At 37.1% G+C, this 15,449-nt stretch overlaps 1 protein-coding gene across 5 annotated transcripts in view; it reads right to left on the minus strand.

The window, feature by feature from the left end:
• Nucleotides 1-566: 566 nt before the first annotated feature.
• Nucleotides 567-15,449, minus strand: part of acsl3a (acyl-CoA synthetase long chain family member 3a) — a 97,792-nt gene continuing 82,909 nt past the window's right edge. For all 5 annotated transcript variants that reach the window (XM_080185532.1, XM_080185534.1, XM_080185533.1 and 2 more), the window contains 5 exons: nt 14,840-14,914; nt 10,603-10,794; nt 8,290-8,404; nt 6,879-7,036; nt 567-3,377 (listed from right to left, as the gene is read on the minus strand). In XM_080185532.1, coding sequence (XP_080041658.1) covers nt 3,220-3,377; nt 6,879-7,036; nt 8,290-8,404; nt 10,603-10,794; nt 14,840-14,914 — 698 coding nt within the window. In that variant the 3' untranslated portion in view covers nt 567-3,219. The remainder of the gene's footprint in view (nt 3,378-6,878; nt 7,037-8,289; nt 8,405-10,602; nt 10,795-14,839; nt 14,915-15,449) is intronic.

The raw sequence follows: 15,449 nt of genomic DNA on the forward strand, positions 1-15,449 counted from the left end.
ACTCTTTGCTTTTGGTTAGTTAACCAATCCTTTATTTATTCTAATATGTTACCTGCAATGTAACAGGTCAGATGCCTTCTGGAAATCCAGGTACACCATATCCACAGGTTCCCTGCACATGTAATGTTCGCAAAGAACTCCACCAAACGACTCAAATATGTCCAGCACTTCATAAACCCATGCTGTGGGGACAATTTATATCCAGATGGCTCGCTATTTCTTTCTTGATGGTAGATTCAAACACTTCCCTACTACAGAAGTTAAGCTAACCAGCCTAAAGTTACCCACCTTTTGTCTACCTCATTTTTTAAAGAGTGGTTTTCTTTAGTTTTCCATACATATTAATATACTGTATCAACATCCCATCAATGCAGAACTCCATATAGTGGGCATATGAATTATGGAAATGGAACACAAACTGAAGATCTCTTATAAATACAGAATCTCAACAGTGGTGATTTATTTTAAAATGTAAGCAATATAGTGTTCATGCATTTGAAGGTTTAGATTAACATTATCAAGTCAGAATTTTACTGACAAATCAGGGTATATTTAAACAAAAGATGGAAATCACAAATGACAGTTTTATTTTGTAACTGAAAACATATCCAAATACAAATAAATAATTGAATACATTTTGTAACTGTAGTTCATACACATATTTGCAGGAGGTCCAAAGAAAATTCCAGACTTTTACCTTGAAATTCATTACATTAAATAGTTAAGATTGCTGTACAGTTGACTGTTCAAAAGAAACTTTCACCAAATTTACAGTCTTACAGGTATTTACAGATAGAAATGGACCATTAAATACCTAGATTTAATGTGGATGCCGCATCAGAATTCCTTAAAATAAACAGTAGTCAAAATACATAGAGTACAGCAAACTTTCACCATCCAGTCAATTTTATACACAGGTATGCACCTTTTCTGTATGTACATTTTAACCCTCGTTCTCTTCCCCACAAGCTGATATTTAGAAAGTTTTTCTAACATGCACAAAACAAATGCTCAAATTATTCACATGAAACAAGTTCAAATGCATCCCTACAGAATCAGACAACATGAAAATGAGCCACTTACAATGTGTTTGCCATTACTGAGCTACTGAACCAATGCCTTTGGGACAGGAACAACTTGGATTCACTTTCAAAAGCTGCTGTCATCCCCCTCTCAAAGTATTATTGTGAACATGATTGCTTTTGCTGTTTAAAAATGTTCACAAATCAATTGACATGCATACCAAATACTACCTATTTTGCTATTACAAGTACTGATAGTACATTTGGTGCAAATGTACTCTTCAGTTCTGAAGATATAACTGATTGCTAGTAGAAAATTAACTGAAGAATTCAGTGTTTTTGGCAGTAAACAAGATCTGAGAACCAAGAGGACAACCATCAGCGAGTAGCTATAGGGTTTGAATTTGTGCATTAATATCAATCTGTTTTTCCGAAAATGTAGTTCTCACTGTCATAGTTTTCTATATTGTACCTGTAAACTGCAAAGAGATTTTAGAGCTGGTACAAGGTTTATTGTTTTTACAGGATCAAGATCAAAAGCACTAAAGCGTTGCATTCTGGAAAACAAAAGGTACATATATCCCAGATATTTTATTAACCACCTGTCTATTGTACGTTGATAATGTGCAGGTTTTAGCACGTCCATTTTGAAGCTGTAATACCCTACAGTTCTGCAATCTAAAGATAAAGCTAAAAGCCTCAGGAAAAATAAATATTTTCTCTTGTTATTTTGTATAATGTATGAACTTCCTCTGCAATCCCCTTTTATCCCTCTGGTTCTTGCCAATCACAAAACCAAGATCTTGGGCAAGGAATGGGGTATAGAGGTCAGAAGACATTTCTATTTTAAATACTCTGGATGGTGCGAAGGAGACCACTTCTTTCCCCACAGATTTATAAGTCTTTACATGAAACAAATATAGATCTTCAGCAACTTGGAGGCAATATGAACTTGATCTACGGTGCAAACATTTCTTACAAATCAATGACAATCACACTGCAACAACTGTTTTTTTGAATCTGTTTGTATAATATGGATTTTTTACATCCTCAATTGACAATACGAATTTTTACACAATGCATTTCCATTGTTGTGTTTTGTACATTCAGACACAAGCTTGGCTAAGGTGCAAAACTATCAGCCATTTCAGAAACCGTTCAACAGCAGTCATACACATACACATACAGCAGTTTTCTGCTTATTTCATCATTAATACTTTACCATCAATCTACTAATAAAACAGATACAATGCACAAATAGATAAAAACATTTTAAATGCATGTGATTTATAAACTTTGTGTGTCTGATATTCCTCAGTGCTAATTAAACTTTCCTCAAAACAATTTTCCCTATTCTTACCTGAAGACATCGACTAAATGCAGGGCTATGATTCCACAAGAGCCAGATAAAGACTGATATCTTACCCAAGTGGCCACAATTCATTTGTGGAATCCGACTGAATGTAGGCAGGCTGTGAACAGGGCATCATAAACAAGCTTCATTCTTGTCCTCAGCTAACACGTGAACATTTCCAGCTGGATTACAGCTAGCCATCAGGGCTGCTGCACGCTGACTTTTCATGCCCAATTTAAATGCCTATATCACCTTCCTGGAATGAAATTAATTAACTCATCACAGGCTGGGGCTCGAATCTAAGACTGTGCTGCTCTTTGTGACCCAGCTAATCGCTGGACACAGTTGTTCACCCATTGGTGAAAACACCCATTAATGAAATTCATCAAAAGTTCCTGAAACTTCTTGGATTGAACAAGCCCTGCACAGATCAAAACATGGCTAATTTAAACATTGCACAAATGTATATAAATATACTGTATCCACAATCATGTGAGAAGAGCACTGTTTCAGAGGCTCATGACATCATGTAGTTATGTACAATTCATTGCTTTTTCCTAGTCCATTTGTTGAACAAAATTTAATTTATAAATAAACACTAAAAGAAACACATTACTTTTGCTTCAAATGGTTTAATAATCATGACCTGGATAAATGTTAATACCTTGTAATCAAACAATATTCAGTTTCTGGTACAGGGTAACTTTGATACGGTGATGCTTTTTTCCCAGATTAATTAATCCTATAGTTTTAGATTTGAAAAACATTGCTGTGTGTTTTGGTCTCAGTTGTAATTATGCTTCAATTCATTCCTACTTAATGGGATGGACTCGAATGTAGGTATTATTTGCCTCCGTACATTCGTTCAATGTCTGCTAAGTAGTGGGTTTTGAGCTCCTTCCGTTTCAATTTGAAAGCATCAGTGACCAGGCCCGTCTCTGGAGTCCATGGTTCAGGACTCAGTCGAACTTTCAAAGGAATTTCAAACTTTTCCAATCTTGCTGCAATCACAGACAAAAGTTAAAATTCAGCATCAGAAATAATATAGATCTGAATGCATTTGAGTTGCACAGAATAACATTGGTACTACAATTTAGAAACAGGAGAAGCTTGATCCAACTATCTTATACAAGTATTTGTCCTCCAAAAGAACTTCCAATCTCGCGCCCATATTTCATTAATCATCCTTATTTCAATCTATTTTTAAATTGCTGTATTCTAACAATGCTTTACATAATGCATTGAGATATTGTGGAATGTCCTACCAGTTTTTAAACTAATATTTTGGCTCTGCCATTTGTGAAAAAAGTTTTCCATTAAATACAACTCAAAAACCATCAAGACATGAAATACTCTTGCTTCTAGGTTGCCACCATTTTCAGCTTGCTGTTAATTGATTAAAGTAGGAGACTTTGACTCAAACTTCAACTTCCCAACCAATACATCATTCATGAGACAAGAGAGAGAGATCATCATTTCACATGGATCCTATAAAACTTCTTTTGCAAAGCAGTCAACTTTCAGGAATCAGATTAGTGTACAAGTTACAACAATTATGAACTTAATAATACTATGTCCTGAAGAATCACTCATCAGAAGTATTGACTAAATGGCTTTCAAGATAAACAATGTGGACAGCATAAATGTTGATAGTTAATTATGTTGCAACTTTAAAACAATACCAGAAAGCAAAAAAAAACATTTTCACAAGTAGCATTTATATACACACACACACACACACACACACACAATGGTATATGCCTTTGAAATTTATAATAAGCAGCATTTATCACTAACTATTTTCAAGCCTGCATTCAAAACTCTGGGTGAAAAAAAATACACATTTTCTGAGATTTCCTGCAATTAATACATGGAGGAATGAGACTTCATGCTTATTAGTTAATTGCCAATGCCAGAGAGGTATAATGGGAGCAATTACTATCACATTGTTGAAAAGGAACTTAAACTGATACAGATGTGGCTTAAGGGTGAGTTGGTTATATTCACCACATAAGTGCAGCAACTTCATTCCATTAGATGTATTTGAAAAATGAGGCTGACAGCAAGATATTGTTTTTGCAAAGCTCGCTGCAAATGGTCACTTTTTGATTTCTGTATTTAACTGCATATCCTTGCCTGAAATTTCCAAATGTCACCCACAAATTGTTAAAATACCACTCAGAAAATAAGTGATTTTGAGGATGTGAATATTTTTTAAGGCTTGAAAAATATAAAGACAAGACTGGAAGATTTTAGTAAACAGGAGTTATTTGAAATTGAGACCTCGAGTACAGGTCAGCCAGAGGCACAACCAGTGAGAAAAATACCTATTAATTTATATTGTTTGCATACAATAAGATTTCTTTCAGTTATGAAGTTCCTTTCTAGGGGTTTGCTCAATTTTGTTGGCTGGTTTTAAGATAATTTTTTTATACTGCAAATTAGTAATAAAAACCAAAAAAGAACATTTATTGTTCTCATGGGAGGGAACATTTCCACGAGGAGGTTAACTCAGTACACAGTTCCTAGTTGCTGGCTCCTATCAAGTATTCTGGAGTAAAAGATCCAGTTGATGGGGGAAAATGTACAATTTATCTCAACGATATCTAAAATACCATTAGCAGCCTAATTTAACAATCACTGCCTACTTGAATTAGTTATTTAAGATTTTACTGCATTATAGCAATTAGAGCTTTAAAAATTCCAAGAGATCTAAAGAAATCAATTTTATATTTTAAGAGGATGCTCCAAAATATCTTAGTCAATACATTAGTTTCTGAAATGTAGTCATTTCTGCATAGGCAAACATGTTGGTTAACTTCAAAGTCCACAAAGATACAAATAAATGACCAACTAATTGCTTTTTGTGGTGCAGGTTGAGGGAAGGTTGCTAGCCAGAACATGGTGGACTCAAATGCTCTTCAGATAGTTTAAAATTTCATCCAAAAGAGGGCACTGCTGACAACACAGCATTAACAGCATGTTGAAGTATTAGTACGGATTATACATCCAATCATCAGTGGGCCTATAGTCCACACCTGAATCAGAGGAAAATGTATTATCAACAAAGCCAAATTAACAAGTGGAGTGTTACTTACATTTATTTTTATCAAATAACAGGCAGCACACTGTGGCACAGTGGTTAGCACTGATGCCTCAGCACCAGGTTCAATTCCAGCCTTGGGTGATCAGTTTGTACATTCTCCCCATGTCTGCATGGGTTTTCTCTGGGTGCTCAGGTTTCCTCCCACAGTCCAAAGATGTGCAGGTTAGGTGGTTTGGCCAAGCTAAATTGCCCTTTAGTGTCCCAAAGTGTGCAGATTAAATGGATTAGCCATGGTAAGAGTGTTTGGGGGGGGGGGGGAAATGGGGAGTGTGGGGGTGCCCTAGCTAAGATGCTCTGCTGCAGACTCAATAACCAAATGGCCTCCTTCTGCTCCTACATATTATGGTCTTAATGCATCCTGGCAATAGATCTAAATAGCAACTCTCATACCTGATGGCATTTTTTTTTAGATCATGGAGTAAACAGCATCAAAACTTAAATCTTCAAAAAGTTTGCATTTTTCTTCCCCTATTTGTGTTTACATAAAGTTGTCAACCGAAATGTTAACTGGTGTTAACTATTCCAGTTACTACTTCATACTATAATTTCCAATTACAAAGAAGAAAATATAAGCAAATTTCTAATGCTGAAATGGAGAAGAGAAAATGCATGTGTGTTGCATTCCCTTAAAAGGAATCCAATTAGAAGGTCACTATATGAGTTGTTTTATGGATCATAAATACAATCCCAATTTTTGCCCATTTCAGTCATGCTGCTATTTCCTATAGTTTCTATTACCTTAAAACGCTTTACATATAGACTCATCTTGAGCTAATGATTAAGAGTATTTGCTATTACCAGTTAGCTGCCCTAATCACTATTATTTTTGTCATTTCCTTTAGTTTCACCCGAAAAGCCTATTTTCTCCTCCCACACTTTCTGTAGGGAAATATTGAAGTTCAGTTTGACAGGAGGACCTGACAGATGGCTGAGGTCATAAGTAAAATTTAAGTTTATTTATTAGTCACAAGTAAGGCTTACATTGACACTGCAAACTTACTGTGAAATTCCCCTAGTCGCCATATTCTGGTCAATGCACTTAACCAGCACATTTTTCAGACTGAGGGGAAACCCGAACACCCAGAGAAAACCCATGCAGACACAGGGAGAATGTACAAACTCCACACAGACAGTGATTCAAGCCGGGAATTGAACCCGGGTCTCTGGCATTGTGAGGCAACAGTGCTAATCACTGTGTCACCGTGCTGCCCATTGTATCAGTACCCACTGTATTAGGAACGACAAATAAAAACCAACATTTACTACTTTTGATCTATAAGGCCAATAATAGTTGATGCTGTAAATTAATCATCTCAGTAATTTTGGAACATTATTTCTTTTGATTCAAGATTAAATTTGGATTGTCCCCTCCAATAAAGCAATTATTCAAGCTCACCTATTGCAGCAGCATCAGTAATTTCTCTCAGTACCTCCTTCTCCATTTCTGGATGATTACAAATGTCATTCCAGCTTCCTATTATTCCCTTCTGTTGAGCCAAAGCTAAAAGCTGCTTCTGATTGGGCACCACAAAACAGATGACATAAGACTGATCACTGAAAAAAAACCAAAATAAATCCATTAGTCTGAATGGTGTTGATAAATCTTTATTTTAAAGACATTCAAATTTGAAATCTTTACATTAAAATTTTACAAAAAATACAATGTCATGTTATCAATTGTATCAGAACATAGTTTACATCTCTCACCCAAGCAGCATCCCCATGAATGCAATTAATATTCCAGTTACACAATCAAGGGAGCACTGCATTTTGTTTTAAAAAGTTGAAACACATGGACCCATAATTTTATGCGTTACACTTCCAGCAGCAACTGTCAGATAAATCTGCCCTTACAAATTTAAGTATTTTAAGTTTTTACATGGCAGGCTGCTGAAAGTTAGAGCTTTTACTGGCACAGTGAGGGAGACCTGGCATCTGAGATCTGAGCAAACAGGGCAAGATTATCTCCTTAACCAATCACATTGAAAGTTTGTGAAATGGACAGCATAAGGACTGAGACAGATGTGTCAATTAGAATGGGTGAATTCAATGTCAAATCAGGTACAGAAGAGAAAGAAAAGAGAAAATAAACATAAAATTTTAAAAGTAATTTAAGAAATTTTGACTTCATACTTGTAATGGTTAATTTTCAGTGTCAGCAAGATTGCAAGGCAGAAATTAATACTTACCATTCCTTAAAAAAGTACGAAGACTTGACATAGCAATTTAACTTTTGGTGGTGAGTTTAATTTATATTTACAGTACAACTACAACTTCATGCTATTCAAAGCATTCCAAAGGTCAGACTGATAATAGGCAAACTCACATGATGCTGAAACATTTGGGAGGGCAAGTTCTGGATTTCTACATTTAATCTCACATCGGTCCTTCTCTAACATTTGCACATACGTAACAGCGAGTGCCAATTCTCTCACTGTTATTCTGACAATAAATTATGGTCCCATTTTGCCAGTTATGGAAACAGGAAGCAGAATTTCTTCAACTTTATGGCAAGCAAATGGTCAAATTCTAAATGCTAAACAGAAGGAAAAGGGAAAGAGGCCTGCAATGCACCTTTGGACTGTCCTGGGGTTCCCACGAAAGGTACAATGAATTTAAAGGGAGGTTGCTCCCTCCCTTAAATCACCTTCCAGGGGAGAAAAAAAAAGTCAACACACCAAAATCTAGTTTCTACATGAACAACTTAAATTTACTTCCTGTATCTAAATATAATTTAGGGGGAAAACAGCAATCTTAACCCGCTGAGCATTTCACTCAGAAAGCAGTGTATTTTGCAGAGTTCTTACCTGTTTGCATAGGCACAGATATTATCTATTAATGGGCTGTTCTTCAAAGCAGACTCCACCTTTCCTAGGGCAACATATTCTCCAGCCTGCAGCTTCACAAGATCTTTCTTACGATCTACAAAATATATCATTGCACTTATAATAGCAAAATCTTATTTTAAGAGTTGCAAGAAAAATTCATTAACACCATCTGAATCAACATTTGTCCAATGTGGACAAAAATGGTTTTGCCTGAATCCAATCTGCATAAACAACTGTACTTTCTCTAAATGAGAATGTTTTAAATTGAAACTTGACCAATAAATAATTTGACAACTTTTGGCAATAAATTTATCATTCCCTTTAAAAATGTTAACAGTAGAAATTTTAAAAAAGCAGTTAACACACTTGTCACTAAATTAACAACTATTAACATATTTGGCACTTCCACCTGCTTTTGAGTCAACATCAATATTTTATCAATACAGAAGTTTTATGAATGGTTCAATTTTTAAAAATAATCATACATTAGGTCAGATGACTGAACACTTGGTCAAGGAACCAGGTTTTAAATGTCTTGAAGGAAGAAAGCAATGTAGAGAGGGAGAAAGGTGAAGGGAGGATATTTCAGAACTTGGGCAAATATTGATAGGTGTATAACAAATGGTTGATCTGATTTTATCCGTTATACACCACCACCAAAACATCAAAACTCTGCCCTATATCAGATGGTGTAGTAAGCAAAATATACCTTGATACATTTGTGAATTTAAAGCATTCAGTTTTCTGGCTGCTAGATTGATCTTAAACATGTTAATCCTGCCAACACCAAGGCCAGCATGTTGCAAAAATCATGATTCTCTATTAATGTTCTAACCTTATTGCTATTCAACTTCCTCTTACATCTTCAAAATAGCTACAGTAACATTATCTCAATATTTTTTGGCCAGCTTCTTAGACTGTGGACTTGGGAACAGAATGGAGTTGAATGATTTGGAAAATTAGCAACCAGAAGGAACTGGTTAATCCCTTTGAAACACAAGAGAGTTTTCTTGAAACTTCCCTGGAGGTGCTGACGTTTGGTTGCAAGAGGCAAATATGTATACTAATGGAATGCATACAAAAGGACAATTGCCTGACCATGAGTCACAGGAATGGCCTTGCTGCCTTCTTGCTTCTTTCTGCTTAACCTTTATTGTATATTCAAACATTCAAATCAAAAAGTTAATGGAATTTGATAAAATGTTTCTTATCTCTCAGATCCAAGAAATATGAACTCTAGGAAAGCTTAAGTAATCCCTAATTAACCTCAGATAATAAAAGATGGGAAGTCAAGTGGATCCTGATTGGAAGGTCACGTTCCTCTACCTCATGTGACCTTTAACTTGATGCCCTATCGAACTCTGACATGTTTTTTAAAAAAGGCAAATTATGGCTTTCTACTGAAAGAACAATATATAAATAATGCCAACACAATTAGCAGTACGCATATTTAAATAAAACATAATGTATGGGATTCTCTGGCCTCCCTCACGGCATCTTTCTCATGGCAGGAGGCAGCGCACCATTGCCAGCAATGGGACCTTCTGGTCCCATCACTGTCAATGGGATTTCCCATTCACTCAACGCCATAACCTTGGATTTCCTGAGGGTATGACATCTGCAGGACCAGAAGATCCAACCAACATAAACAGCCGAGAAGTTCCAGCCAATATGTTTCACTAACATCATTTTATGGTAAAAAGCTTAATACAGAAGGCAAAAGAACTAGGAAATTTGAAAAACAAATGGAGATTGAATTAACATTTGCATAAAAACATTTGCAGCAAATCCAAATTGTCCATCATGCTTTATGAGACTGTGTTCAAGTAAAACAGCTGCTTCCAGATGTTTGCTGTCTGATAGTTTAATAACAGACTTAGGACAAAGAAAGTTTGACTAATTCCTGGGGGCAAATCTGAGAAGTTAAACATATGGCAATGCTTTAGTTGGAGCACTTATATTTCTCAGAAGGGCACAAGGATTTAACTACTAATCAAATTTAGCATTTTCAGTTGTTGAAAAATGCATTTTCCCAAGATTACACTGACTTGTAATTGGCAGTAACCCAATGGGAAAAAAAACATTCTAAGGGTCTCCACACAAAATATCCAAAAGACATACTTATTTCCGAGGAAAAATATCTTTTAACAAAGCTTTAAAGTAACATTTCCACACGTAAGCTTCTAAACTAATCAGTACAATAAAATCATGGGACATTGCAATTTGACATCAAGCAGAAACATTATGGCTGAACTTTACATACTATATTATCGGAGTTCTTCAGATACTCACCAATGACCTTGAGGCATCCATCATCTTGAAATTCACCTATATCTCCAGTACAAAACCATGCCTGTCCATTCTTATCTACGAAATAATCTTCAAGTGTTTTGGATTTGTTCTTGAAGTATCCCAGGGTAACATTTGGGCCACCAATAAGAATTTCCCCTCTAGCATGTGGCTTGTCATATACTGTATATCCACCTGGCCAAAAAGGAAAAAAGTTTTTTTTTTACAGACATTATTCTAAACAACACATGCAAATTCTAGGCAATAACAACATTTTGATAATAAATCTATAATGCATAACGTCACTTTGGTTCCTATTTATTGCAGCTTGCCAGGTCTTAGTGTCTACAGCTGAACTTTTATTTCATACCATATTACAGAAGGAAGTAACAGGAAGAAAATAAACTGGCTCCAATTTTACTGTAGTGAGTCTATTGAGAAACCCCATTTCACCTCTTCCTGAGCTCCAGCATAAAATCAAAACTATGTATTTTGTGTTTCCAACCTAAGTGTGCCCCATTCTTGCTGGGCTCAGTAGGTTATCAAGGCTCATATACGTTTGCTGTCGTCACACAGGCAAAAATTGACAGTTCTGTTCCAAACTGAGAAGCATATTACTGGTACAGACCATCCCACATTTATGAAATAGTAACAGATATAACTACATTCTTACTTTAATACTGCAATTCTTTTGATCAAATCCAGGATTCCTTTTTGATGATATATTAATGAGTTTAATTAGTTGAGGAATAAATCCAAGTCTATATCAAGATACCGACAAACACTCATTTCAAAGAATTGTATACATAAAAGACGACATTTAAAAAAAAAATCAAGATGACCCTTTTTATAATTTGGCAATATGGAATTTTAATAAAACAGATACAGCAAATTGGGATATGAACAGAATGATTACAATCAAAGCCCCTGGTATCAATCAAATGATACATAATTGACCTAAGTATCTTATCCTCCCAGATGGTGACATGTCAGAAAATTATGTTGCGGTAGCTGTCTATAGATCTTGCACAGATCTGCATGACGATGTTCCTGGCAACTGATTTACATACCCTTCTGCCTCATGTTCTGGTACTTTGACGGTGCTATTTTCAGTTAATGGTACTCTGCGCACAAGGGAATCTGGACTTGTTGCAAAATTCCAAGCTCACGCCTGACGATTGCTGAAATCAATGAGGAAGGTGGTATTCTGCTCTGCTCCAACAAGCAGGGCATCCACGGCACATAAAAACATAAGAAATAGGAGCAGGAGTAGGCCATCTAGCCCTTCGAGCCTGCCCCGCCATTCAATAAGATCATGGCTGATCTGTCGTGGCTCAGTTCCACATTCCCACCCTCTCCCCATAACACTTAATCCCCTCTCTTATCAAAAACCCATCAACCCGCGTCTTAAAAATATTTAGCGAGGTAGCCTCCACCACTTCAATGGGCAGAGAATTCCAGAGATTCACCACCCTTTGAGTGAAGAAGTTCCTCCTCAACTCCGTTCTAAACCAACCCCCCTTTATCTTGAGGCTGTGCCCGCTAGTCCTATTATCCTTTCTGAGCAGGAAGAGTCTCTCCACCTCTATCCTATCCATCCCATTCATCATCTTATACGTCTCAATGAGATCTCCCCTCATTCTTCTAAACTCTAACGAGTACAAGCCTAGTTTATTCAGCCTCTCCTCATAGCTCAACCCGCTCAACTCCGGCATCAGCCTAGTATACCTCTGCACTCCTTCCAAGGCCAAAATATCCTTGCGTAAGTACGGCGCCCAAAACTGCACACAGTACTCCAGCTGCGGCCTCACCAATGCCCTATACAGCCGCAGCAAGACCTCCCTACTTTTATATTCAATCCCCCTCGCTATGAAGGCCAGCATCCCCACCTGGCCATACAACTGCAAATACTTCTGCTGCTGAAAACTTAAAAATTCCAGCTGCTTGAAATTAGTGACAAGCTGCAGGACAAAGCAGTATTGAAGTTTTTCCCACCCCCAAATAAATACATTTGGAATGTTAGGACACAAATTGCAATAGATGCACCAAATGCAGGACTGCAAGTTTTAAATTTAACTGATAATCATAGTGTTTCCCAGCCAAATTCATATGACATTTTATTTTACGATCAGTGATAGTTCTCAATGTGTTATATGTTAGTATCTCTTCTTCTCAATCTTCCCTTCCTGATATTACTATCAACCAATTATGAGTATCAGTTCCCTCCCCTCAGCTATTACCCCAGCATTCAAATCAGACAACATTCATCTTCTCAAAAATATACACCTTCATATCTTTATCCTAGCAAACAACTGCTCTAGCTCTCTTTCTTCTCAAGTCCATAAACATCTGGTTGCTTCTAGGTCCATGCCCATTTTTCAACTAAATATTTAAACCTTTCAAATCAATCTTTCATCATTACTAGAGCACTGAAATGGTCTTTAAAGTCACACGATACATCCTGTATCACTGTGACCGTGGTAAACTTTCACAACACCCTTCTCAGCCTGTCTGCAGAATCTGACATGGCTCACACCATCTTTCCTCAGCACCTCTCCTCAGTTGCCCAGTGGGATTGGAAGCCCCTTTCCCATTTCTGTCTATCAGTTATAGCCAGAGGGAGAATCACATATTCTAACACTGTCACTTAAGTAGTTTCCCTGGATCCCTTCTACATCTCGCCTACATGATGAGCTTTTGGAAAATGTTGCCAAGAAGCAGCAGATTCCATATGTGCACTGATGATATTCAGCTCCATCTACTTCAACCCTTCCATTGCTCCTGATTTGTCACGCTAGTTGTCTGATATCCAGTATTGGATGAGCTGAAATTTTCTCCAATTAAATGTTAAGTCTTGAGCCTTTGGCAGAGGTAATAGGGGTGCTACACACTGGTTAGGAGGTCTTTCCTGGACAGTTTCAGGTTTCCCATTCCATCAAATCTTCAGTTGTGTGGGAACCATAACTTAAAAGCAGACAGCTCACAAGTAGCAGTGGTGGTTGCTGACAGTAATACAGTGAGGTCTTCACTAGACTGGATCCCTGGAGGGCAAATGGAGCAGAATGGAGGGTTTTCAGTCCAACCGTAACCCCACACCATTTTCCTGATACTGGCTCCTTCGCTCGGGCACTGAGTGCCTATAAACAAGAATATCAACCCCACACCACACAGCTTTCTCTGGAAGTGGGAAGCCCATGTGGGTGCCATTAAATCCCAGTGGGCTCAGGATAATTGGTCTCCGGCAACTCTTTAATGTGTTTAATTCACATTCTGTTGCCAGCAGGTGGGTTGCCCTCAACAGGCCCTTTCTGCCCCTCACTAAACACAGGACACCATTTCTCATCACAGGGCCCATGTCTTCACCGCTGCCTTAGCTCATGTGCATCCATGCCTTTGTATCGTTAGACTGCAATAGTCAGGTCTATCACTTTGTGCTTTCCAAAAATGAGATCATCCAAAACTCTGGTACCCATATTCCGTCCTGTTCACGTCATCCTTGAGCTCACTGACCTATACTGGCTCGGAGTCTGTCATTGCATTGATTTTAAAATTCACCTCCTTTTTCTCAGTTCTCTTTATGATTTCTCCCCATCTCTATAACCCCCTCTATCCTTAACAGCCCTTCAAGGTTTCTGCCCTCTTCTAATCCTTGCCTCTTATACAGACCTAGGCTGGAATTTTCCAGCCATTCATGTCCTACTACCACTGCAAATGAGGACAGAGAATTTGACGTTCAGTTAAACGTCCGCTCATTGCAGCAGGACCAAAGAATCCAGCTGGTGTGAATGGCTGGAGAATTCCGGCCCTGATTTTCATTCCAACATTAACAGCTGTGTCTTATGAGGTTCTGGCCCTCAGCCCTGGAATTCCCTCCCTAAACTTCTGCACGTCGCTGCCTCCTTTAAAACATACTTAGCTCTTTGCCCAAACTTTTGGTCACATGTGAATACCTCTTTGCATGGCTCCATGTTAAATTTTATTTGATAATTGCTTTGGTGAAGCACTTTGTTATATCTTGTGTCATCAAAGGCACTACATAGAGGCAAGGTGTTGTTGCTGTTGCTTCATGAATCATAATACATATTTGGAAGCAAATATAAATTAGTAAAGTGCTAAACATTACAATTTGTCCAAGAAATTTGTGCCATAATACATTTGCTCAGTTGACCTTGGGTGTAACAAACCTGAAATGAGATTCAAGTTTACTGGACATTATTTGAAGTAAGTGTATTTTGCTCACCTTCTTCCCAGTTCTTTAATGTAATCTCGCAGCAGGGCAGTGGAGCTCCCACACGACCAGTGGTGTAGTCAAATACTAAAATTAATAAAATTTCATTGAAGTTACTTTTAAATTGTGAAGATTACATATTATTATTCACCTTTAAGACAATTAAATATAGACTAGCTTGGCAAGGTGACCAAATATCCATGCGGAACTTCAAACACATTAAAGATGTTCAGCCTGCATGGTTTCTCAATCTCCCTCCTATTTTAAACTGTTGATGCAAGCATCAGCTAAGATTAAAAAATGGACAAATATGCAATGTTTGTGGTCTTTAATGTATGCTGTAAAATTGAAGGTTGCACATCCCAATTTTCTTCTTATAACTACATTCTAATAATATTTTGCACTTCTGGATTTACACTGCAGATAGTTTTTGTGAAATAGTTACAACATTGGAATTAATTATTTAATGAACTGCCATCTTCTATGGGTTTTCTTTAAAAAGGTGACAAGCTGCTTGTTTCTGAGTGTTTTTTGTTTAGGTTCAAATCTTTCACTAAGTTATGTGATTTTTACATAAATTATGAACAAATTATCACTGGATTTCCTGACAGAAGCAAACATT

This window comes from Carcharhinus amblyrhynchos, chromosome 3, assembly GCF_965287045.1.
Source record: "Carcharhinus amblyrhynchos chromosome 3, sCarAmb.v2.hapA, whole genome shotgun sequence".
NCBI classification, from domain to species: Eukaryota; Metazoa; Chordata; class Chondrichthyes; order Carcharhiniformes; family Carcharhinidae; genus Carcharhinus; species Carcharhinus amblyrhynchos.